General features: G+C 35.5%; 1 protein-coding gene across 6 annotated transcripts; it reads right to left on the reverse strand.

Annotated features, from left to right (window-relative positions):
- Positions 1-8,578: 8,578 nt before the first annotated feature.
- On the reverse strand, positions 8,579-13,019 carry LOC137490308 (uncharacterized). Of its 6 annotated transcripts, none has more exons than XM_073907353.1 (8): positions 12,193-12,251; positions 11,737-11,800; positions 11,237-11,329; positions 10,952-11,037; positions 10,758-10,850; positions 10,420-10,465; positions 9,529-9,631; positions 8,579-9,221 (listed from the first exon to the last, which is right to left on the reverse strand). In XM_073907353.1, the coding sequence occupies exons 5-8, from the start codon at positions 10,762-10,764 to the stop codon at positions 8,901-8,903; spliced, it is 477 nt and encodes a 158-aa protein (XP_073763454.1). In that variant the 5' UTR covers positions 10,765-10,850; positions 10,952-11,037; positions 11,237-11,329; positions 11,737-11,800; positions 12,193-12,251; the 3' UTR covers positions 8,579-8,900. The 6 variants fall into 6 exon arrangements, with proteins under 6 accessions (XP_073763454.1, XP_073763453.1, XP_073763455.1 ...); XM_073907352.1 differs by having other exon boundaries at positions 10,420-10,469; positions 10,952-11,089; positions 12,193-12,235; XM_073907354.1 differs by lacking the exon at positions 12,193-12,251 and having other exon boundaries at positions 10,952-11,089; positions 11,737-12,136.
- Positions 13,020-24,120: the final 11,101 nt, after the last annotated feature.

Consider the following 24,120-nt stretch of genomic DNA (forward strand, 5'->3'; position numbering starts at 1 on the left):
TGTTGCGAATGGAGAAAATTTTCAATGCTTTTCTCACCACTTTTGGAGCTGGTAGCTACAGTTGAAGCAGAGCAGGAAGCCGGGGATGCAGGAACACTGCAAGATGCTTCCACAACAACACCGAGGCGCCGCTTCAAGTGAGATATCAGATTAGTCGTACTGCCCGTGTATTTTACAGATGCGCGGCACATTTTGCAAATAGCATCTGTCTTGTCAAGTCATCCATCCTTTTTGCAGAATCCATAATGTTGCCATACTTTAGATTTAAAACTCAGTGAGGAATAAAATGTTTGTTTTGCTTCTCGCGCTTTCTGAGGGCACACCACTCGCTTCATCCGCACACCTGATACACTGAGTTGTGTACACATCCGCAAGTCCGTTGCTAATGCATACTTTATGTAGGTCGATTAAATTATGCGGCAAAAACAGGTTGACAACACTTGTTAATAAATAAAAAATACATTCTATATTTAAAATATAAGTTGTATCTTGGAAAAACCGATGCATCTCGCAAAAACCGATGCATCTCGATTTGCTTCCAAAATTTCATTCATCCTCTGCTGCTCTACTGATGCACTCGCATCGTGCACGCGCATGACCGCGTATTGATACATATCGGCTAATCTTCCCATCCCTAATATGTACTTCTGGTTACATAATTCACAATCTGCAGAAATGTTTATAGGGGGACGTTCCAATGTTTCTATGTTCAGAGTTTTTGTCTTGTTTCTATTCCAAATATCATCATTTTCAAGTAAAAATATTGTTTTGTTTTAAGAAAATACAATTAAGGTAATTTTTTAACTTACAAGCAAATTAATCTGCAAATGGGATAAATAAATTATTCTTGTTTTGGGTTTGAATTATGATTATTTATGACTTGTGGATTATTTTGCTTGTTTTAAGGAAAACCCACATAATTTTAGCTTGTTATTTTTTAAATAACAATAGTTTTACTAGTCTAGAAAATGGCTTTTCAAATGAGAAATTTTTTGATATTTGGACAAGAAACAAAACAAAAATAATTTGAAACAGCTTTTTAGTGGTGCATTGCATTCTTTATTTTAGCAAAAATGTGTATTTATGCACAAATTGTTCTTTCTGGTAATTTGTAGATTTCAAGTTCTCAAGTGATCTTTATGGACTGGATCACTAGTGTTTGTGGCAGGTTTAATAGTTTAGCTGATAAAACAAATCTTAAAAATAAAAGGAACACGCGATTCTAAAAATCTTTTGCATCTTTGCATCAAAAAAAAAAAAAAGGAATTTGATGTTTCATTAAAATCCTATAAACAAAACAGTTAAGTTGATTCATTGAAAATATCATCCTCAAAAGAGTCATTTTCTTCACATTGCGCATCATTACTACACAATTTTACTTGTATTGTTGTCCTTGTTGTTAATCGATACAGATACATCTCCATACAGTTGGATGTTATAAACTCCTTGAAGCTTTATTTAACTGCCCACATTACATTATATAAGCCATCACAACATGTCTCTCAAACACCATTTCAGAATTGAGCCTAATTCGCCATCTGCACTGCTGCTTTGAATGCCTTGCTCCTTTTCATTTGCCAAATAAATGAAAATGCCTGCTGGTAAAATAACTCAAATGATGAGTAAATTATTTCTGTCCAGATGTGTGGTTTTCGGCCAGGAGCTACTAGCTATAACAACGGATGGCAGAACTTAAAACAGCAGCAGCAGCGACAACAACAACAAAATCCTATATCTGTCTGTGTCATAAATATCCTTGAGAGCAAAACTATTTGAACTAATGTTTATTGTCACTAACAATCTGGGTAACATAACATCTCAGCTCAGAAAGGCGACTAATAGCAATAACTTTACAGACATCAGTATCACTGATGTAAAAAACTGGCAGCTGCTTGCATGAAATTTCATTCTATTTCAAATGCTGTCGTTACAGTCGGTAAAGGTGACAAACTGAAAACATCAATATGTACATTTGAAGTTAAAATTATAGACTTTCCGTGAACTTTTTATTCTTTTTTTTTTCTTTACATTTCCCCAAGTGATGTTTAAAAGAGCAATATTTTTGCTAAGGCTTAAATCTGAAAGTGTACAGTGTTTAAAACTATTGATTCATTTATAAAAGAGACGACTTATGCGACTCGGTATGACATCAATGCGTAACTTAAGCCCCACTCAATTGTTTTGCTCGTTGACCAGGGAAAATTAAAACATGTGGCCCTGCTTACAAACACTCTAGCAGATCCTGGTTGAATCAAGTCATAAAGACGCTGTGCTCAGCTTGATATTTTTTGGAAGTATGAGGGGAAAATTTGCGTTATTTTCCCTACCCAAAAAAATGAAACTGTGAAGAGTCAGTGGTTGAAGTTTATTTTTGCAAAAATACCTCAGCATTCCTGTCATTTTTCTGACAAGTTCTTCTGGAATCCACACACTTACAACGGGGGATTCATCGACCATTTGTTAAAGGAAGAACTAGAAAAGACTTGATGTATGGGACATGGTCAGAGTCAGTTTCTTCCTCCATTTCACAAGTGTAAGTAAGTGTGATTAAAATGGTTGCCTCCTTGTTTTCCCTAGCTTGCAAAAAATGTATTTAATTGTGTTTGCTACTTGTAACTGCTTGTACTGTGTCTGGTTAACTCTTTATATTATCATATCGCGTCTAATGCTATGCTGAAAACCCACTGCTTTAATGCATGCACTGCTTTAATGCACTCCTGCACTGGTCTCACACACATACCTACTAACATTTGTCCCTGAAAATCCGCGAGACCGGAGGGGTTAGGTTCAGGGGTAAGGTGTCTGAATAACACTGTTGAGAACAGGGTACTGTTTACTGGGGTGTTAGTAACTACTATGAATCGTGTTTAAGGTGGCCACTGCGATTGGATCCTATACCAATGTTAGCGACCCAGGGGTTTCACAGACCGAACCAAAATGCTAAGGACCGGGGTGGGGGTGGTTAAAATTATGGGAGTTTTTTTGGAATAAATAATAAAACGAGAGGGGGGCTGGTGATGGATTTGAATTAAGGGAGACTCCCGGGAAAAACAGTAGTTGGCAGGTATGCACACACTTGCAACGCTTTCGAACAATCGCAACAGACTAGGTAATCGGCCCAATCAGCACAGATTAGCTTCGCAATAAGGATGGGTTTGGGAACAAATGGGAGTTGCTGAGATAATTAGGTAAAAAAAATGCATGTCATAAATCAATGAAACTGTTTTTGACCTTGCATGTAAATTAGACTGTTGTTGAAGACTCTTAAAACCAAATTATGACACTTTTAAATGTATGAAAGGGGCTCTTTAAGATCATTGTTATTAGCCAAATTTTTTTGTCGTTGTTGCTGTTGTTGTTGTCTACACAACAAAATATCCGATAACAGCTGATTTGAATGTTATCACTTGATTGAATGGGCATTATCAGTGGTTATCAGCTGAAATGGGACAGTAGGGGCCTTCTACTACTGGTAGGCTCAGAAGGCTGTTATCATCCATCCACATGGTTAATAAGCTATAGATCACATATGGCTGCGGCCGGAAATTAAAAATAATTATTTATATTATTTATTACATTTTCCAACAATTGTATTTTATTACTGTCTACCCCTACCCCAACCCTAAACTCAACCATCCCAGTAATGTAAAAACAGATCTGGACCTGGAGTCTTCTCTATTAGCATAGCTGATTAACCATGTGGATGGATGATAACAGTCTTCTGAGCCTACCAGTAAGTGCAGAAGGCTGTTACTGGCCCATATCTATCAGCTGATAACCACTGATAACACCCATTCAATCGAGTGATAACATTCGAAGCAGGTGAATACCTTGTCCGAACTTGCCTAGTTAACATAATAATATTAAGTCTTTAAACTGCACTTTCTTCTAAATACTATTATCTTTGTCATTAAAATGTCATTATATAATAATGATACTGTCATTTATGTATTACAGTATTTGGCAGAGTATCGGCACCTTTAATGAACATTTTAAATGACAAATTCATTTTGTTCCAATGAAATAAGTGATCAGAAAAATGGTAATGTCAATTTGTCATGACAGAGACACCTCAAACAATGCAATCTTTACATTTAAAATGATATAACTGAGCAAATGGCACTTAATGAGGGTTGTCATAAGCATCCATAAAACCTAATTTATATTCATGACGTGTCAGGTCATGATTATAAAAGGTTTCATAACAGTCTTATGAACAAAGTCTTTCAAGTAAAGAGTTATCCAGCAAATTAATTAATATTTTATCACATTTTGCATGAATGCCATTAACCCTTTCAGGCTCAAATTAATTTTTAGAAACAGGAAAAATCTGATATTTGGGGAAAATTATCATATGGCGTAATCCTGACTTTTTTTTTTAGAGAGACCTTCACATGCGTTCTGGGATGTTGCAGATTTGCAACATTGGCTCAGTGTGGTAATTAGACACTGACGACTAAATATGATATGAAAAATATTTTTTTTATGTACAACTTTTCAAACAATGTATCAAATTGCTTTTTTAGTGGCAGAATAACAACAAAAACAATATGGGATCCAAATCCAATATCTCAAATCCTCATTGAGTAGGTCATGTTTCCAAGTCACTTTGTCATGTGGTACTCCAAGAAACTTTTTTTTGTGTGTGTGTCTCATCTGGTGAGCAAGTGGGGAAACTGTTTGTTGCAAATGGACAACCAAGTCCTACAGTGGTACTTCTGAGTAAAAAAACTCATAAAATATGTATCTGGAGTAATAAGATTGTTAATTTTTAACTGTTGCAAATATGCAACGCCTGCCTTGAAAGGGTTAATACTGACTAGAAATGATGGGTGTTTAAAATAGTTATAGCTTGATGTTTTCTTTTGTTTCATTAGACATCATTCGCATCTTCTACAGTTTTTTATATAGTGTAAGCATGTGGTAATGTGTAAATGCTGCTTTTCCCACTGTCCACATGCTGTAATACAAGAGTCAAGACTGATACCTGAAGGGTCTTATTTCATATTCGCACAATGCAAGGAAATGAGTTATGATTGAGCGTGTGATTAAGTGAGGGTTTTATTATTCGTTCATATACCTCTCAGCATAGCTGATAACCCCTGTACCCATCAAACTAATGAACATGAAACCCTGATTTCTTTTCTACAGTTTCTAGCCAAACAATCAAACTAAAAACATTTGTATTTTTTTTTTTATGGAAATACGCTATTCTGCTTTGAATGCCACGTGTGCTGACAAGTTATTTTTTATTAATTATTAAAATGCCCTGTCATAATTTGCAAAGAAATGTAGAGGCCAAAATGTGGCTGGAAAAAGTGGATATAACAGGAAAGTTACTGGAAAATTTGGCGGTTAACTGGGAAGAGATATCATCCTTTAAAGACTACATTAATTTGATTTTGAGAATTTAGTAAAGCTATAATGATTCAACACTGAAGAGAATTCAATGTTGTTCAGTGTGTTGTATTTTAACATGTTCATGTATTTTATTTTGCTGAGATTTTCACAGTCGTTACATAAGTCACATGATGTCACACCATTGTTATTAAAGGTCCACAAGTATTTATTAGTACCTCCAGTATTTTTTACATATATATTTGCAGCCTAAAATTTGTGACTTTTTTTCTCTCTCTCTCAAAACGTATGCCATTATTTTCTTCAGTTCTTGTGCTTTGCTCTGAAAATGCACAATAATCTTGTAACAAATTTATACAGTACATATATATTTGGTTGCAAGAAGCATTGCAATCTCAAAATCCTGGAGGCACTGATTAATAACGATTCTTATAATTATTAATGGCTTTTTTAAACAAATTATTTGATAAATAGTATTTATTTGAAACTATATACAACAAGGGCGTCATGATGGTGCAGTGGGTAACATGATCGCCTCACAGCAAGAAGAACACTGGTTCGAGCCCTGGCTGGGTTATTTGGCATGCAGTACAGGTGAATTGAATAAGCTAAATTGGCCATAGAGTATGTGGTATGTGTGTGAAAGAGTGTGTATGGATGTTTTCCAGTGTTGGCTTGCAATTGGAATGGCGTATATAGCTGCGTAAAAACATATGCTGGATAGGTTGGCAGTTCATTCTGCTGTGATGACAACAGATTAATAAAGGGACTAAGCCGAAAGAAAATAAATGGATAAATGAATAATTATAATAAAACTATTGTGAGGTCATATTTTTATGTAAGCAACCGTGAAAAACTATTATTCATTAATCGGTAACACTTTACAATAAGGTTCATTAGTTAATGCATTTACTAACATGAACTAATCATGAACAACACATGTACAGCATTTATTAATCATAACAGAACATTTCATATGCATTATTAACATCCAAATCCATGCTTGTTAACGTTAGTTAATGCACCATGAGTTAACATAAACTAACTATGAACTACTGTATTTTTATTAACTAACATGAACAAATACTGTAGTAAATGTATTGTTTGTTCCCGTTAGTAAATGCATTAATAAACATTAACTAATGAACATTATTGTAAAGTGTGATCCATTAATCAATAACTTGTCCAGAATATATATAGGTGACGTAGTACTGTCGCCTCACAGCAAGAAGGTTGCTGGGTCGCTGGTTCGAGCCAAGTTGGCGTTTGCATGTTCTCCCTGCTTTTGCGTGGGTTATCTCCGTGTGTTCTGGTTTCCCCCACAGTCCAAAGATATGCGATACAGGTGAATTGAGTAGGCTAAATTGTCCGTAGTGTATGTGTGTGTGTGTGAATGAGTGTGTGTGAATGTTTCCCAGAGATAGGTTGCGGCTGGAAGGGCATCATGTCGTATGCTGCGTAAAAGCATATGCTGGATAAGTTGGCGGTTCATTCCGTTGTGGCGACCTCCAATTAATAAAGGCACTAAACCGACAAGAAAATGAATGAACGAATGAATGAATAAATGAATGAATATATATGAGGTACGTTTTCAGAATGAGCCTAAGTTGTCTACTACAGTAAGTATATTTTTTTAAGTATCCGCATACGAGACTGTGTGCTTGTTTAATTCTTTTTATATAAGAACTGCTGATATGCTTTGATTTCTATATGTGCCTACAGTGTGTGTGTGTGTGTGTGTGTGTATGTGTGTGTGTGTATCTGGAGTGCTGGTCTCCTCTGCTGCTTCTGGTACTCCTGATTAAATCAGCAATTCAGATAAAGACTTGGTCTGTTTTCGCAGCAGACACAACGAGTAAATTAAAAGCAGAGCCTGACAGAAGACCATATGGCCCAAGTCTCTGAGAGAGGAAGCAAAGGCAAGATTAATTGATAATAGCTGCCTCTTTCAGCACCTCCAGCAGAGGTCTGGAGATGCTGCCGGAATTTCAGCAGCTTGTCCGTAATCAAACTGCCAGGAGACATCAGCCACAAAACATGTTTTATATAAGGAAGATAAAGCATGCCTCAGCCTTTAATGCTTCATTTGCTAAATCAAAACATAAAAAAAATAAATAAAATAAATGTGCCCAAAATGCTAATCTATTTGATGTCTAAAAACCTTGAAGTCCATTTGACATCAACACACTGATACCTTTTTGACCACCAAAATAACAACGCACACAAATATATATATATATATATATATATATATATATATATATATATATATATATATATATATATATATATATATATATATTATTCATTAATTTTCTTTTCGGCTTAGTCCCTTTATTAATCTGGGGTCGCCACAGCAGAGTGAACCACCAACTTATCCAGCATACAGTATGTTTTAAGCAGCAGAAGTCCTTCTAGTTGCAACCCATCACTGGGAAACACCCATACACACTCATTCAAACACACATACACTATGGACAATTTTGCTTACCAAATTCACCTGTACCACATGTCTTTGGACTTGTGGGGGAAACAGGAACACCCAGATGAAACCCATGCCAACACGGAAAAAACATGCAAACTCCACACAGAAACACCAACTTACCCAGCCGGGGCTTCTTGCTGTGAGACGATCATGCTCCTCCTTAAACACCACATGTGCACCAAATCTTATTTATCTACAAATAATTATAGGCATCATGGCAGTGCTTCAGCTTTTAGTGTCATTCATATGACATTCATATTCATATTCAGTCTATTCATTGATTGGTTGTTGTGAAACCTGCAGCTCCACTTAATTATCAACACCAAATGCCACACACTGCTTGAAGTAATTCTACACTCACAGAAATATTTCATCCAAAAATTAAGATTTATGTAATTTTATTACATGACAAATTCCCATTTATATTTTTTTCATAATTTTAACACAAATCTACCAAATAAACTTTATACTATTTATTTTCATAAGGATAATAAAACCTATTTATTTTAAATGCATAATCCTCAGGTTTACGTAATTAGTTCATGTAAAGTGTAATTATTCTAAATTAATAATAAAAAGTGTATTTATTTAAAATACACAAAGTTTATTGTATAAATTGCATAATGATTAAGAGAACTAAATCGGGGTAACTAAAAAATATAAATAACATTTATTTGAATCATGTTTAATGTATGCTTATATACTAAACCAAATCAAACAATGCATCACATTGAATTAGACCAACTGGAAAATTCCAGATTTATTTATATTTATCTTTTATACAAAACTCTGGATTGAGCCAAGTTAACATCAGCCAACATTTAGGAAACCATCCATATGAACCCACTTACACAGCCACACTCGAACATCACATGACTGCTTGGACACCCAAACAAATAAATAAATAAAAAATAAAACTGTACTCAGAGATCCATTTTCAGTTGCTAATTAACATATCATTATAGAACTAGGAAATCATTTTAACATATCTCTAGGTTGGAGCACAATGTGAAAAAAAAATGGGTAGGGGCTGTATAAGTTATTATTTTTAGCCAAATCACTGGAGCAATTTCAGTTTCAGTGTCTGTACTTTCGGGGAAAGCTTGGTTGAGTCCAGGTCCATCAGGATTTTCTGGTACACCTCAAATGTACACTTCAGGCTTTTAGGGTAGTTCAAATTGAGCGCGTAGATCAGGCCATATAACATAACCCATGCATGAGTGACACTCTGCAGGTTGTGGAGAACCTCCACACCTTCCAGCACAACACGGACATCAGTGAAGCGTCCATCACCTTGACCATGATCCTCTGATTGTACTTTGTAGATGCCCATGGTCTTTCCTGCCATGTCTTCCTCTGCCTCTCTGGATTCAATGTCCTGGAATGTATAAACACACACTTATAATATTACACACACACGCATGCACACACACATACGTACATCTTTTCATTAAAGCAGACAGCATATAAGCATTCATGAGAATGGAATGGATGCAAGTTCAGGATAATGACCTTAAGACCTGATCACCCCCTAAAAGCCTGGAAAAATAAAAAAGTCACAAGGCTGTGGATAATAAGTTAACAACAACACAATGCATTTTTATCTCCAGTTGTGCAATTTCCTATTAATGTAACAACAACAATATAATATCTGAAAATTATACAAGTATTAGTCTTGTTCTCACTTGATTATGGGTCAACCCTTCACTTGGGGTGAGGTTTTCTATTTTAGAACGGAGGGATTTCCGGGGAGACTGCAGAGATTTTTCTTCCAATGAAGCCATTAACCTGCCACAAAAAAATGCAGTTAAAAAAAGTTAACTAAAAATGGAGACGCTTCTCATGAATGCTGTGCACCTTTCTGCCAATGTAACAATTTATAATCTGACAATCAAGTCAGATTATAGTAGAGCAGAGTGTAGTATGTCCATCAAGCCTGAAACTTAAAGGGATAGTTCACCCAAAAATAAAATTTTTACTCACCCTCGTGTTGTTCCAAATCCATATCAGCTCTGTTTATCTTCAGAACACAAATTAAGATATTTTGGATCTGATCCTCCCATAGACACCACTGAAAGTGCACATTCAAATTACACAAACCTACTAAAAACATAGTTAATGTAGTCCATGTGACATGGGTCACTCAATTTTAACATGATAAAGCAACAAGAATACTTTTTGGCTGAAAAAATTATAAAAATAAAGACTTTATGTTTGTGGACTTTAAATGTGCATTTTTAGTGATGTCTATGGGAGGATCAGAAAGCTCTCAGATTAAATCCAAAATATCTTAATTTGTGTTCCAAAGATGAATGGAGGTGATACGGGTTTGGAACAACACGAAGGTGAGTAATTGATGACAAACTTTTAATTTTTGGGTGAACTATCCCTTTAAGAGTTCCATCCTGATGAAGCGGTTTCTTCCAATGAAATTACTCTAATAAACCGCAGGTGCACCATGACGTCACTTACTGCTATAAAGCTCCTATCATTACATAAAACGATAGAGTTTACTTCACATCCATTAGCCCCAACAGTAAAAAGATCCATGCTTTTAATTGTACTGCTTTATTTACCTTTTGACATTGGGCTTTGGCTTCACTGACTGCCTCAGATCCTCCACTACCTTTTGAGAGAGAGAGAGAGAGAGAGAGAGAGAGAGAGCGGGCGAGACAAAGAAGAATAATTATCTCCTTGTTTTTCTGTATAGACAGCAACCATAATTATACTAAAAGGTGTGCTAATGGATGAAGACAGAAATTACAATATTTTGTAAACTACACTGTTAAAAAAAAATACAAGAACCCACCAAAATCTAGTTTTATATATTTTTAAAATCTATGTTACACCTGTAAGATAACAAGTGAATACAAAAGAAAGAAAGGAGAAGGAGAGAAGGACCGTACAGTCATACTTGCCATATCTTCAGAGACGACAAGAAGGCTTCCTTGTGCGTGATGTTCTCAAGGCGCTTGAGTTCGTAAGCAGACAGTCCAGAACATGCATCCTGATGATACAAGGCACTTCTTAATAAACATTTCCAAAATCATATCAATGCAGTAAAATCATTTAAGTTTCATGAGCACTAGGAAATGTCTGTGTCATCACCTTGTTGTTTAAGCGAGGATTGTTGTTTCTGGCAGAGAAGGGGCATGTGGGTGCCAGAACCCAGACAACTTCATCTTCAGGTTCCTCTGGACCAAGTGGATTTAATTCCCTCAGAGTGACAGCTCTACCACCATTTACCTTGCATGATTTTTTTTATTCAAAACAACCCAATGGACTCAATGTTGATATACTGGAGGTCAGTGTGTCCTAATGTCCATTCCATTCTCATGAACAATCCATATTATCTAGATGGAAAAATTACTGGCACACTATTCTGATACATACCACATATTCTTTAACAAGTGTGTCCAGGTCTTCATTGAGGTAGATGCTCAGACAGCTCATCACACAATTTCGCCTCACATTGACATCTTCATTCTGTTAAAAGCCAACAGATTCAAAGACATTTATCTTCTTGACCACACCAATCACCTTGTTTTACACTGCAAAAACTAACAATCTTATAAAGTTTATTTGTAATGGAAACTCATTTTCAGGCTCCTTAAAATAAGATGATTGTTACATCTTTCTATCAAGCAAGTAAACTCCCATTGATTTCAGTTAATTTTAATTGTTGTTTAATTTTATTATTCTATATACAAGGCTTTACAGTATAAAAAGGCTAAAAGCAAGTTTCGATAACACTGATATTGTTTTATATAAATTTTAATCAATTTTAGCATTATATTGAAAATCTATTTTATATTACATTGACTGAACATTAATTAAAAGTTCATCTAATATGTTATACATGTTAACGTGTAGATCTTTTAACTTATACTTACAAAAATCTATGTTGCCACGTGGAGGTGAGAACACGGCGAGAGGAAAACACCACCAGTTACGTTTCTGGAAAAAAGAAAGTAAGAATAAAATAAGTGGTGTCATTCAGTTCTGTAATCTAACTAGCCGTAAAACAGCAAACATTAGCTTACATATTACAGTGACAATTCTTGACTTCAAATTCGATTCTCTTTATTTTCACAAACATAAAAACCAACAGCAATGGGTTAATTTGATTAATTGATGCATTTTAAAGTTGTTTGGCTAAGCTTACTGAAGTTATGATTCTAACGGGCATCTGTATTCTCCGGTAAACCAATGTACAATAAAACCATTTAAAAAAATCACAAACTACATAAAACTTACCATAAATGGATTAATGTTATATACACTTGATGCTAAATAAAAAAATAATTAGAACAGGAGCCATACAACAAAGGATGTTTCGGATTACTTACCAACATGTGTGTGACGGATTCCCACAATATCCCGAGGGCTTGTGTCCAGCGAAAATGATGTCATTTCCAGTTTCCAAATTGATTTTTTTCATAACTTTGATTAAAACCAATCACATAAACTTTAAATAACAGAATCTTGTTTGTTTTATAACTCTTATTATTCAAACAATGTTAGTATTTATTAACTAAATGCATTAAATAAATTGTATAATTGATTAAATCTTTAAGAGTATATTTACTTTTAATGTATAGATTTTAAAAATATTAGTTTTTAAATAAAGTCAAATAGATGTAAATGCATAAAAACTAACTCTGCCATGAATCATTTCTGTGAGTGTACTTGAAGTAATAAAAGAAAAGAAAAATAAAGCCAAAACAGTTTAATAAATCATTTACTTAATCAAGATCAGAGTAATCACTAAATCTTTGAAATATAATTTTACTGAAATCTTTCAAAATTATTTGTCTGGTGCTGCTGAAATATTTGTTCACTGTATGCATATGGCGGGATATATTTGGTAATATATCACCTGTGGTAAGTCAGCCTTCCTCTGGGGATGTGCTGCAACCTGTAGAATGAGAAAATGGTGTTTTTGTAAATATATTTTTTAAACATTTGTTTATAGTAATTTTCAGATGTTTAAGATGTTTAATAAAATCGTACCCTACTCAATTTGGCCTTTGGAAATGTGCTGCAACTTTTAGAATGAGAAAATCACATCTGCGTAAATTATTGTAAATATCTATATTTGACCATTGTACATTTATAAATGAAAATACTGGTAAAATCTCACCTTCGATAAGTCAGTCTGCTCTCTGTCAACAACCTTTAGAATGAGAAAAGTATATTAAAAATTAATTACTCTAAATATTTTTCCTAAATATTTTCTACTGTATAAATGGGAGATCCATTCAAATCTAAATAAATTAAAAAAATAATGCTGTAGTAGATTAGTCAGAGAACTAGAGGTTTTTATGTACACATTTTGAGATATTGCAAATTCAAACCTAAAACAAACTTTACTAAGCTTTATAAATGTGGTCAAACTCCACATGTATTAGCAAAGGTCTAGTCTGCTCTAGAAACATTTATTCTGGGAACAATACATTGACAATCAGTTAATATATACAAATTATAAGACAAATTTGAAGAAGCATTACCAAATGTGATGACTGAACAATTAAAAATCTGGTGAAAAATATGCCATGTGTCTGACCTCTTCTGGTGTTTAATTGGAAGTGGTCAAACTGACCTAATAGTGCATATTCCTCCACCTCCTGCATTGGAAGTATGGGGTACAACTTAAAGGACGCTGGTTCAGCATATGTTTTTAAGTTGAGTCGACAAACATTATAGACTAGTTGAGACAGCGAAAACTTACCAGGTTAAGTTGAATTACCAACTTTGTTGTTTCACTTTACAAAATCATGTTGAAAAAACTGAAATGCGGAATCATTTTTACAGTGTATAAGAGAAGATATATAGAATTAAGTCTGTAAAATGACAAATATACAAATATAATATATATTCTACAAATATACCATCAAAACAAAGTGTGACCTAGTTTATTGTTAATATACATAGAAGTATTGGTAAAAGTACTTGTAGCTCATAATAATAATTAAAACATAAAAAAAAAAAAAATTTAAACAAAGAATGTAGATATCATATCATTTTATTATAGCTACAAAACATGCCAATAAAAGTTTTTTTTTTTTTTCTTTTTGAAAGTTCTCAACATCAGAAGGTGTCAGAACAGATACCAAGGCCCCATAAATCAATTCATGAAGTGTAAATGAATGAAAACACTGTAAATTACAAGCAAAAGCAACCGTTAATTAATAGATATTTTTACATCAAGAATAAAAGTAAAAATGGTAAAAGCAAGCAAATAATTCAAGATTTCACAGATTGAAAACTGTCACTATGAGCATTACGATTGTAAATATATTCATAACAACATGTCTAGAAGGAAGGAAGCGTTCAGCATAAATCTTTTTTTTTTTTTTTTTAATTGATAAGCAAGTGAAGCTTATTTTCAATCTACATTTTGGAATGATGTATATACATAAAAAAAGATTCATTTAATTTATTCAATAATTTTAGGGTAAGTGGTTGCAAACAACTTATATGGGTTGAATTTAAACAAATACATTACATTTAATTTGTTTAAATTTAGCCTGTATAATTTGTTTGCAACCTCTTACTTTAAAATTATTTTAAAAATATAATGAATCATATTTTCAGTGTAGATTATGTAGTGTAGATGTACAGTATATAAATGAATACTGTTTTTCATACAAAGGGCCTAAGCTGTGGAATGTACTACCCATCAGCATTAGGAATGCACCTTCTCTGGACTGTTTTAAGAAACTTTACTTTAAACATTACATTAAACTGAGTAAACCCTGAGTAAACCGTGAGTAAATCCATTGCAATTAAAATGATAAGTTGACTTTACTATTAAAGAGTGCATAAACCAATCCCCTTAAAATTAGTTACAGTGAGTTACTAAAAGTGAGTTGACTCACTTTTTTTGTAAAGTCAATTAGTTGCTTTTAATACAACAGGTTTACTAACTTTTTAAATTAAAGTAACTAATCACTTAAAAAAAACATGTGTAATTTTAGACAGAAACCTTTAGGAGCATTACATGGTTGAAATCAACCCAGGCCCATTATGCATATGTAACCCTGCATACATTTCTGTATGAACTAACTTGGACGTAGGGTATAAGAGCGTGTGTGAATGCGAGAGTGTTTGGGTGTTTTCTAGTACTGGGTTACAGCTAGAAAGGCATTTGCTGCGTAAAACATATGCCAGAATACTAGGTGTTTCATTTTGCTGTGACGACCCCTCTGATAAAAAAGGTAATAAGCCAAAGAAAAGTGAATAATAATAATAATAATAATAATAATAATAATAATAATGATAATAATAATAATATGAAATAAAATAACATAACTGAAAATGGTAGAAGATTTCTGATAATCTTGGGATGAAGTTTAAGTCCACAATCCATTACTGCTAAATCTTGAAGAATGCCATTGAGCAAATTGTATGATTAACTAAGCCCGTCAAAGCACTCATTTAGAACAGAACACTTCAGTCTGTGATCTATCGCGATGATGGATTGATAGATGGATATTTGAAGAAGAAAGGAGGGAGCGAGACAAAGGGAGAGATTCCACTCAGGGGAAATCAGTACATTCTACACATAAACAGATTCATCATCAACACTGACAAATAGAGTGCTGCATAAAGATCAGCTTAAATGAGACCATGGGATGTGTGGAAAAGAATAAAAATATAGTTTAAGAAAAAGGCCCTCTTAAAAACTAAAAACAAAAAAACAAACCAAAGTTGTTTATTTTGACAGCTGATGTTGCAGGGATACAAAGCTGGTTTAACTATTGGGCCCAATCCCAATTCTAACCCTTAGCCCTTCCCCTTAACCCTCGTTTTGCACATTCACGTGAAGGGGTAGGGGTGTCCCAATTCTCTTTAACTTGAAGGCGAAGGGCTAAGGGGTAGATACCCCTTCAAACAAAGATTTTTCAGGACCATTCTCGGGGTAAGAAAACTTCCCAGAATACACCAGCCACAACGACAGCATGGCTGCACCCAGAAGTAAGGAGATCCACAAATTCGTGTTTTTTTTTATTATTTCTTTGTCATTATTATGAATTTTTCAAACAAACAAACATATGTTTTAATACATTCATGACTGAGTTTGTGCTTTTCCATCAGGCTTTCAAAAAAATGCTAAAATAAAACCCAATAATTTTTGCTATCAATAATCCATAATAATAACTCCTGTACAGCAGTCCCACAATGTACTGTCACTCGATGGCACTCGAATACCCTGTCAGTAAAGTATTGTGGCTGTGAATGAGCTTTTTACAGTGTCTGCTATAATGTTTATGCTGTTTTTTTGTGTGTTTACATAGATGAATATGACCACAGTGTAAATACACAGTACCGTTAAGATCTCAATGCCACATTCGATCGTTTTGATCACATAATATATGCCTTCAGTGATTTCCTGAAGATAAATACAAAAAAATAATGCTACTGGAATAATTACAGCAGTTGTGATTGTCTGATCTCATATGAAGCAAGAGATTGCGATGACATATGATGACATGTGCAGGTGTTGTAGTGTTGTCCTATTTCTTAGGGGTAAATTTTGAAGCCCCTCCCCTTCAAACTCTGTTTCAAGGGCTAAGGGGAACAAAAATAGAATTGAGATTGTGCCTTACTGAGTGTAATGAAAAGTGGGTAGTAGATAAACCTGGTAGACCAACCTACAGTATTAAAACGGGTTAAAGCTAAACTCAACCCAGGCTTATTCTGATTACGTACCCCTATATACATTATGGGGGAGAGCAAAATACTTCCCAGCAAGTTTTGTTTTCACAAAACCACCAGAGGCCTCAAATTTCTCTCGCAAGTGCCATTCGCGCCTGCTGTTCTCGCATAAATCCACCAGAGGCTGCTGTCGACTTACTGACAGACCAACCAACTGATAATCCCACCCTCCCCCTTCGCTAAACCCAACCAATAGTGTTTTAAAAAGCACAAATTGACCCGCCCACTACCTTACCTAAATCCAACCACAGTGTTTTCCAAAGCAAAAAAGGAAAGCCCTCACCTGATTTTTACAATGTTTTCAGATTTTACCACATTCTCACCTTGTTATTTACTTGTTTATTAAATTTTCTAGCTTCTGTTTTGGTCTTACCTGCTTTCTGCAACCGTTCTTCTCTGGACATGAATCCTATAGTCACGGTCAACTCTGCTTTGCATCTCAAGTCCTCCAGCGTACGTGTCAAGCTACCAGACAAACTTGTAACAGCGGAAAAGCTGTCCATACAAATGTAAGCGGTCAACTGCACTGTTAGACCTTACCAGGGTTTTTTACAGTAGAACACTGGCAACACTGTTGCCAGCCACTCACTGTAAAAGTTTGGTTACAGTAAGTAACTGGCAACAGTGTTGCCAGTTAATTACTGTAACTGAACCATTACAGTGAGTGGCTGGCAACAGTGTTGCCAGTTATTTACTGTAACTGAACCATTACAGTGAGTGGCTGGCAACAGTGTTGCCAGTTATTTACTGTAACTAAACCGATACAGGGAGTAGCTGGCAACAGTGTTGCCAGTTAATTACTGTAATAGAGCAGCAGTGGTAACTAACTGGAAACTGTGTACAGTTAATTACTGTATTGTAGTGTTACAAATCACAGCATTATACTGCATACACATTAATAGTATGTCATATATATTTATTGTAGTGTTACTAAAATTAATCAGTATTCTTAGCTGTTATTTAAAAATAGAAGGCATAACATTTTTCAGACAAATTTATTTTATTGTTTTGGCATCAAACAAATAAATAACAGAAAAAGAATAACAAAATTAAGAAATCAGCAGATATAAATATTGTCTTGCATATTACAGGTCTGCACAGTAAGGCTGCAGTCACACTAACATTTGAGCAAGCAAAATTCTGTCATACTGCACTGCGAAGTGGAATTAAACAAAGCGAGTAGTGGAATTAAACAAAATAATTAGAGATTGAAAAAGCAAGCCAGAGAGGTCATGTTCTGATCTTTGATTGGTATCAAGCAATCACATGATGTGATTTCGCATGTCAGCGTTCTCCAAGCTTGAACTTTCCAATGCTGCGAATTATGAAATTTGTCGCATGAGCTATCATTCCAGGTCTGCAGTACTCACATGCGTATGAATGGAAGTCTATAGGGAGAAAAGTGCAGTGTGACAGGGACTTTAAGCTGTAACTCTAATTAAACACACCTGATCAAACTAATTAAGGCTTGTTAGAAATCTACAGGTAATGTTGAAGCAGGGTGGGTACTAAACTCTGCTGCCCTCCAGTTCTCCAGGAACTTGGAGTTTGACCCCCATGGTATACAGCAGTGGTGCTCAATCCTGTTCCTGGATATCTACCTTCCTGCAGATTTCAGTTGCTACCCATATCAAACACACCTGCCTGTAATTATCAAGTGGTGTTCAGGTCCTAATTAATTGGTTTAGGTGTGTTTGAAATGAATAGCAACTAAAATCTGCAGGAAGGTAGATCAGCAAATGAACAGCAAAAAACACAAAATAATTATTTTAAAGTTTAAAGTTTTAAATAATTAAAAACTGTGTTAAATCTCAATAAAAATTTTAGTAAGTAATTATAAAAAATAAAGTTGGCAACACCGAAAAACCAAAGGATCCAATCTTTTATTGTTATAATTATCTCATGAGAACAAACTTTATTATTGTTTCTAATATAAATTCATAGGTGGAAACACTGCTCTGAAAAATACTTAGCAACAAACTCACAACCTGGGACCAGACAGTGGAGCTTTTGTGTGTGGATGGCTATGTGTATCATGTTTTTGTGATTCCCTGTGATGATGTGCACGTTACCTTACTGAGATGAAGGAATTTAATTTTGGCTTAGTTGCCAGAAAGATACATACAACTGTTAGCATCTGTACATTATGGCAGTATGCAATATCCAATAAATACTTAAACAAAAGTAATGTAAGAAGTTATATGAGGAGATGCTAACTAGCTAACAATGTAGCTTTCAAGTACACAGTTCAAGATAACAACAATATAACTTAAAACACAGCCTTATTTTAGAAACCCTCAAAAACATTTGAACACATTTTACTTACTCATTATAGATTCTTATTTAAAGCCTAAAACATATCAGACTCTACATCTGAATTGATGGACAGAGAATAGAGCACACTCAGCAGTAAAAAAATCAAACACCTGGCTCTCTTAAAGGGCCAGCATTTTCTGAAAACTCTTTCTAACACCTTTGTGTTTAGAATAAGACAGACAGCCTGTGGGAGTGTATGGTGATGCCTAAATCATTATTTTCTGCCTTTAAAATGCACGTCTATATAAATAGCAACATAAACCATCAGAGAATTTATTGGAATTAATTCTTTGCACTACACAATTTCATACAAAGTCTACTCCTTTAACAGTAAAATAATGTGTTAATAAATAATAAATGTTTTCTTTTATTACAGCAAAACACTGGCTATTTTGCAGTTATTTACTGCACAATCTACAGAGTAAGAGTGCAGTTATACTAATTAAACACACCTGATCAAACTAAATCTAAAGGTAGTGTGTTGAAGAAGGGCTGGAACTAAATTCTGCTGGGCTGCAGCCCTCCAGGAGTTTGACATCCTTGGTACATAGCATATTTTCAAAGGAATTGCCTACATTTATCACAATCATGCACATATCATTGAATAAAAACAATAATATACAAACAATATACAAACGTCATCCAAAGCAAAAAAATAAAAAATAAATAAATAATCTGATCCTCATGTTGTTCCAAACCTGTAGTAATAATACTAATAAAAAACAAATAACCTGATTAATACATTTATTTAGGAAAGTCTTTATACTATACTGTTAATGCCATTTTTACCTACTTCATTTGAAGTTTTCCAAACAAATTCATTGAGTCTCTGCGAAAATGTTTGTACGTGCTGTTTAACATATTTTTTAAATAACACATTTTTACTAGTTAATTAGCAAAATGCTAATATTCAGCTTAAAGTGCAATTTAAAAGCTTAACTATTGGCTAAACTAGGCAAATTAAATTAATTATAGAATAGTAAACAAAGTTATAAAAATGATTGTGATAATTTGGTTGCTCTGTGTGAATATTTTTGCCTTTAAATGCATCTCGTCGATATCTTTACCTTTTAATTAGCTCTGTGACATTGACATTGGTTGACTCCTGATACTCAATGTTAAAAACATAAAAGGAACCAAAGAGAAAACAGAGATGGCTGCAGAGAAATTTAGCTTATCATCAATGCATTGTCTCACTTTCTCCTCAATACTGACCATACACATACCAAAACTGAACAGTATATATATATAGCAACATAAAGCAGTACATGGGGTAATAATGGTTGAGCAGTAATTTACCATTTATTATCACAGTAACTATCTGTAATGGGTACATAAAGTAAATTACTGTAATTTATTCTTTGCACTACAAAATTTCATACAAATCCTGCTCCTTTTACAGTAAAATACTGTTTCCTTTTAATACAGCAAAACACTGGCTATTTTACAGTTATTTACTGCATAATCTACAGTAAGGGTTAACAGTGTGGTAAGCATCAAAAGGAACGGCATCATACCACCCTATAGTGTTCATTTTAAACACAAAATGCATCCATACGTATTTCTGGCTTCATTATTTGCGATCTCCAGAAATGTATATAGGGCTAAGTTTTCAGAATTAGCCTATGTTACCAAAAAAAAAAAAAAAGCTTGACCAAAGTTTCACTGCATTGTTTTTCTGGAATAACTTTTCTCTTGCTTCTGCTCATGCTCCTCTCAGCTTCCCCTTTTTGTTTATACCTCATTCCAAGACAATATTCATCCTCTCTTCTGAATATTTTATCATAGAACCTACTCTGAGATTCATCCTTAGAGAGTGAAAGCGAGAGCATGAAAACCAACAATGAAGAGTACAAGGAGGAAGAGGTGAGATGAAGAAGAATGGAAGGCATCAAAACCTTGACCTGACCTCAAACGCGCACCAATTCTCCCTCTAGATGAGAAAGAAACCATTGCCTCAGGATATGATGTATGAATTTCCAGTGGCTGCAGGGTAGAGCCATTGGGAGTTGAAGAGTAATATCAGAACTACTAACGGTAGGGCTACTGAGCAACCAGGAGAGAGTAGAGCAGTATGCATGTAGTCGATTTATAAATTAGTTACAAAGCATTTACAATTCTCAAATCTTAAACTAAGATGTGTAAAAGTGTGTGCCTCTAGGAGAGGATGGGGGGCTGCATCATTAATTGAGCCCTTGCCCTGTATGAGCAGTCTCTCTCTGTCTGTTAATGACAGTAAATGAGAGGTAATTATGGGCTGTCAGTTGGACCACTCCGCTCCTCCATTGCATTACAGGGGTCTGCGCGATATCCTACTGACTACACCACACCCCACAGCCCTCCATTATCATCAACACACACACACACAAACTTTAGAATTTATTTTGTTCCAAGATAGTTCATGTTAATTTTAAGTACTTGGCTTTTGTTTGTCCAGTGTGGTATTCTTGTACACATAAAATTGTTTACTAGGTAGAACCCAGTCTGGTAATCTACTTGGTCAACTACATAGGCTAGCTGGGACCAGTTCATTATCATAATTGATCAGCATAACCTTGATAATCCAGCAGGAAAAACACCTTTCTCAGCTTATCCAAAAAACATAGGTATGGCATTTTAGGTAACACAATTTGTTAGGCCAATCTTGGGCCAATCATTTGTTTACCCAATTCTGACAACTTTCTACAAGGTAATACAATATTGGTATCTTTGCCTCAGGTTAACCCTCATACAACTTGTTCTCACAGCCTCTAGTCTTGTACAGATATTTCTTAAGCTCCACAGCCTCTCTTTGATCACAATGTATTTGTCTTCAAGTGAATTCCCCGGAAACCCCTGCATCCTCTGCTCCTGTCTCTATTTGTCTCTTATCAGGCAGGGGTGCAGGTGCCCTACCCTCCCCCTTTTCACCTCTGAGAGGGTCCAGCATGGTCCCAGCTGGTCCTGCTAACACATTCCACTGCAGCCTAATTACAGTGGGGACTAAGGGGCCGATATGACCTCTGCCTTAACCCCCCTTCATGGCCCCCCAAGGGCCTGAGCAGAGAGGAGGGGCTACACTGACACAGATCACGGAGGACACTCCAGGTGGCGGAACAGCGCAGGGAATTGGAAGTCATGAATATATTAACAGAAGAGCATAATGAATTCAAATTAAATTATACGTGCCCAGCACTGCGTGACAGGGTCTTGCAGCTAGCGGGGATATTTTAGGGGGCAAATTATTATACCTTTCAGATGAATATGATGAGAGAGACAACAGCTGAAGTGCAAGCGCACACATTTGTCGACTGAAGGTAAGTTTGATTCGTAGAGATAAGAAGAAAGGGAGTCTGTGTTGTGTGAGATGATTGGTCATTTTCTTGGTCCAGTGGCAATGGGGGCAACAGGATTTTGGGCTCAAGCTTAGAGAAGTCTGGAGGTCAGAAAGCTCCCAGCTGTCTCTCTTTGCACACTGGCCCAATCTAAGTCCTGGACCCTTGGGGAAGCGATGGGGGGTGATTCATAGACAGCAGTGCCCAACATGACCCTCCAGAGCATAAGGAGAGTGAGGGGGGGAAGCTGAGAGTTGGAGTGGTACATCCTCTTGAAGATATCTCAGGACTGCCCTGTGGGATAGAGGCATTAGGGAGGGTGCAGAAAGTGGGAGGCAATGCTACTCATTGCCTTTAGCAAGACAGAATAATTATGTCTATTGTTTGACATATACAAGCCTGAATCCCTTCCTCATATAAAGATGTAGCCTACATTATGAACTCAACTCAAAATTGTGTGGGATTTCAAGTATTTTAACACCACCCTGTCCAGTGTGTGGTTTATTTGGAACCGACACTCTGAACACTATAAACAAAATCTTACAGAAGAGTCTGTCTGGTTGCTTGAGCCACATCACCTAAGCGTGGAGTTTTGGAGCATAAATCTCTCATCTCAGAGAAAGAGGTAGCAACACCATGAAGAAGGGAGGGAAGGAGGGAGGGAGGGAGAGCCTGCCACACTTTCATTTGCTGTTGCAAAGGCATAATGTGCAAATGACAAGAGCAATCGGAAATTAATGGAGGACAATACACAGGCAGCATGTTGAGGCATCGTCTTAATTATGAATGCTGAAAGCCAATTAATCCCGCTCTGCGGCACACTTCATTTTCAGATATTATTTAGTGAAACGGAAAGATGTGAGACTATGACAGTGTGGAGAAAAAAAGCAGCATGGGTAAAGATAAGCATGGAACTCAAACAGCCCAGAGCTTCTTCCTCTGCTCTCTGGATTTCTTTCTCCCAGTGGTCTACTTGTCTACGCCATGCCCCTCATCTCCTCTTTCCCCCCCTTTTCTATCGCCCTCCCCTGTGTCTTGCATGCACTCCTTCTGTCATGTTTCCTGCCCCCCTTCCTCCCCGCTCTCCCCTTCGCCTCTTCTTTAGCTCTTTTTCTCTGTAATCATGTTGAACAGCTCGTACCCCCTGCCTTCGACTCTGTGGAATTACATGGATTAGGGTTCCTCACTGCACATAAACACATGCATAGGGTGAAGGGTCGGCCCAGGTCAAACACAGCCTGATTTACTCTACTTGCCTGACTTAGATAAAGAAACTAGGGCTGCACAATTAATCAAATTAAAAGCAAAACTGTGCTATGACCTTGTGTGATTAGTAAATCAGGAAATGACGAGTAAAATGAAAATGTAAATTTATTCTGCCAGCACTGCCGACTTCAAAGTAAAGGGAGAAGGCCATTGTTTTATTCGTAGCTGCTAAATAAAATTGTTTTTTACTGGTAGAATGGGTTTTAGTTTGTCAATTTTCCATGAATGGTTGTATGGCAGAATATAAAATCCAAAATGTGCTGCAAAAAAGTTTTTTTCTTCTGATAGCAATTGTATTAAATAAATTTGAGAAGTATAAAAATTGTTTTTTAATTTTTATTTTCTCATTTATTTTTATTCATAAAGTTTTTGTTTTTTTTTGGTAGCCATTTATTGAGACAATAATAAAATTCATTTACAGTACTTATATATTTAACATAGGCTCATTCTGAAAACGTGGCCCTACAGTATTCACCTTTCTGGAGAGCCAGAGGAACGGATGGCTGCATTTCATCTTTAAAACAAACACTACGTGGCAGTATGACGTCAATCCTTTTCGCACTAACCAGCTGACTGCTTACCTCTGGATGGACGACTTTGCTGTTATCAGTTTGTTCAGTTAGCTCGCTATGTATGTCGCTGGACTTGAGATACAAAGAG

The sequence above is a fragment of the Danio rerio genome, chromosome 7, assembly GCF_049306965.1.
Source record: "Danio rerio strain Tuebingen ecotype United States chromosome 7, GRCz12tu, whole genome shotgun sequence".
NCBI lineage: Eukaryota > Metazoa > Chordata > Actinopteri > Cypriniformes > Danionidae > Danio > Danio rerio.

Bases quoted from the DNA above. Each gene is read 5' to 3' on its own strand.
- LOC137490308 (XM_073907352.1), bottom strand. From the start codon at position 11,296: ATGAGCTGTCTGAGCATCTACCTCAATGAAGACCTGGACACACTTGTT. The intron at 10,470-10,757 runs GTATGACTGTAC...CTCTCTCAAAAG, and splicing joins CGTCTCTGAAGATATGGCAA to GTAGTGGAGGATCTGAGGCA. The intron at 9,222-9,528 runs GTGAGAACAAGA...TATACATTCCAG, and splicing joins AAGGGTTGACCCATAATCAA to GACATTGAATCCAGAGAGGC.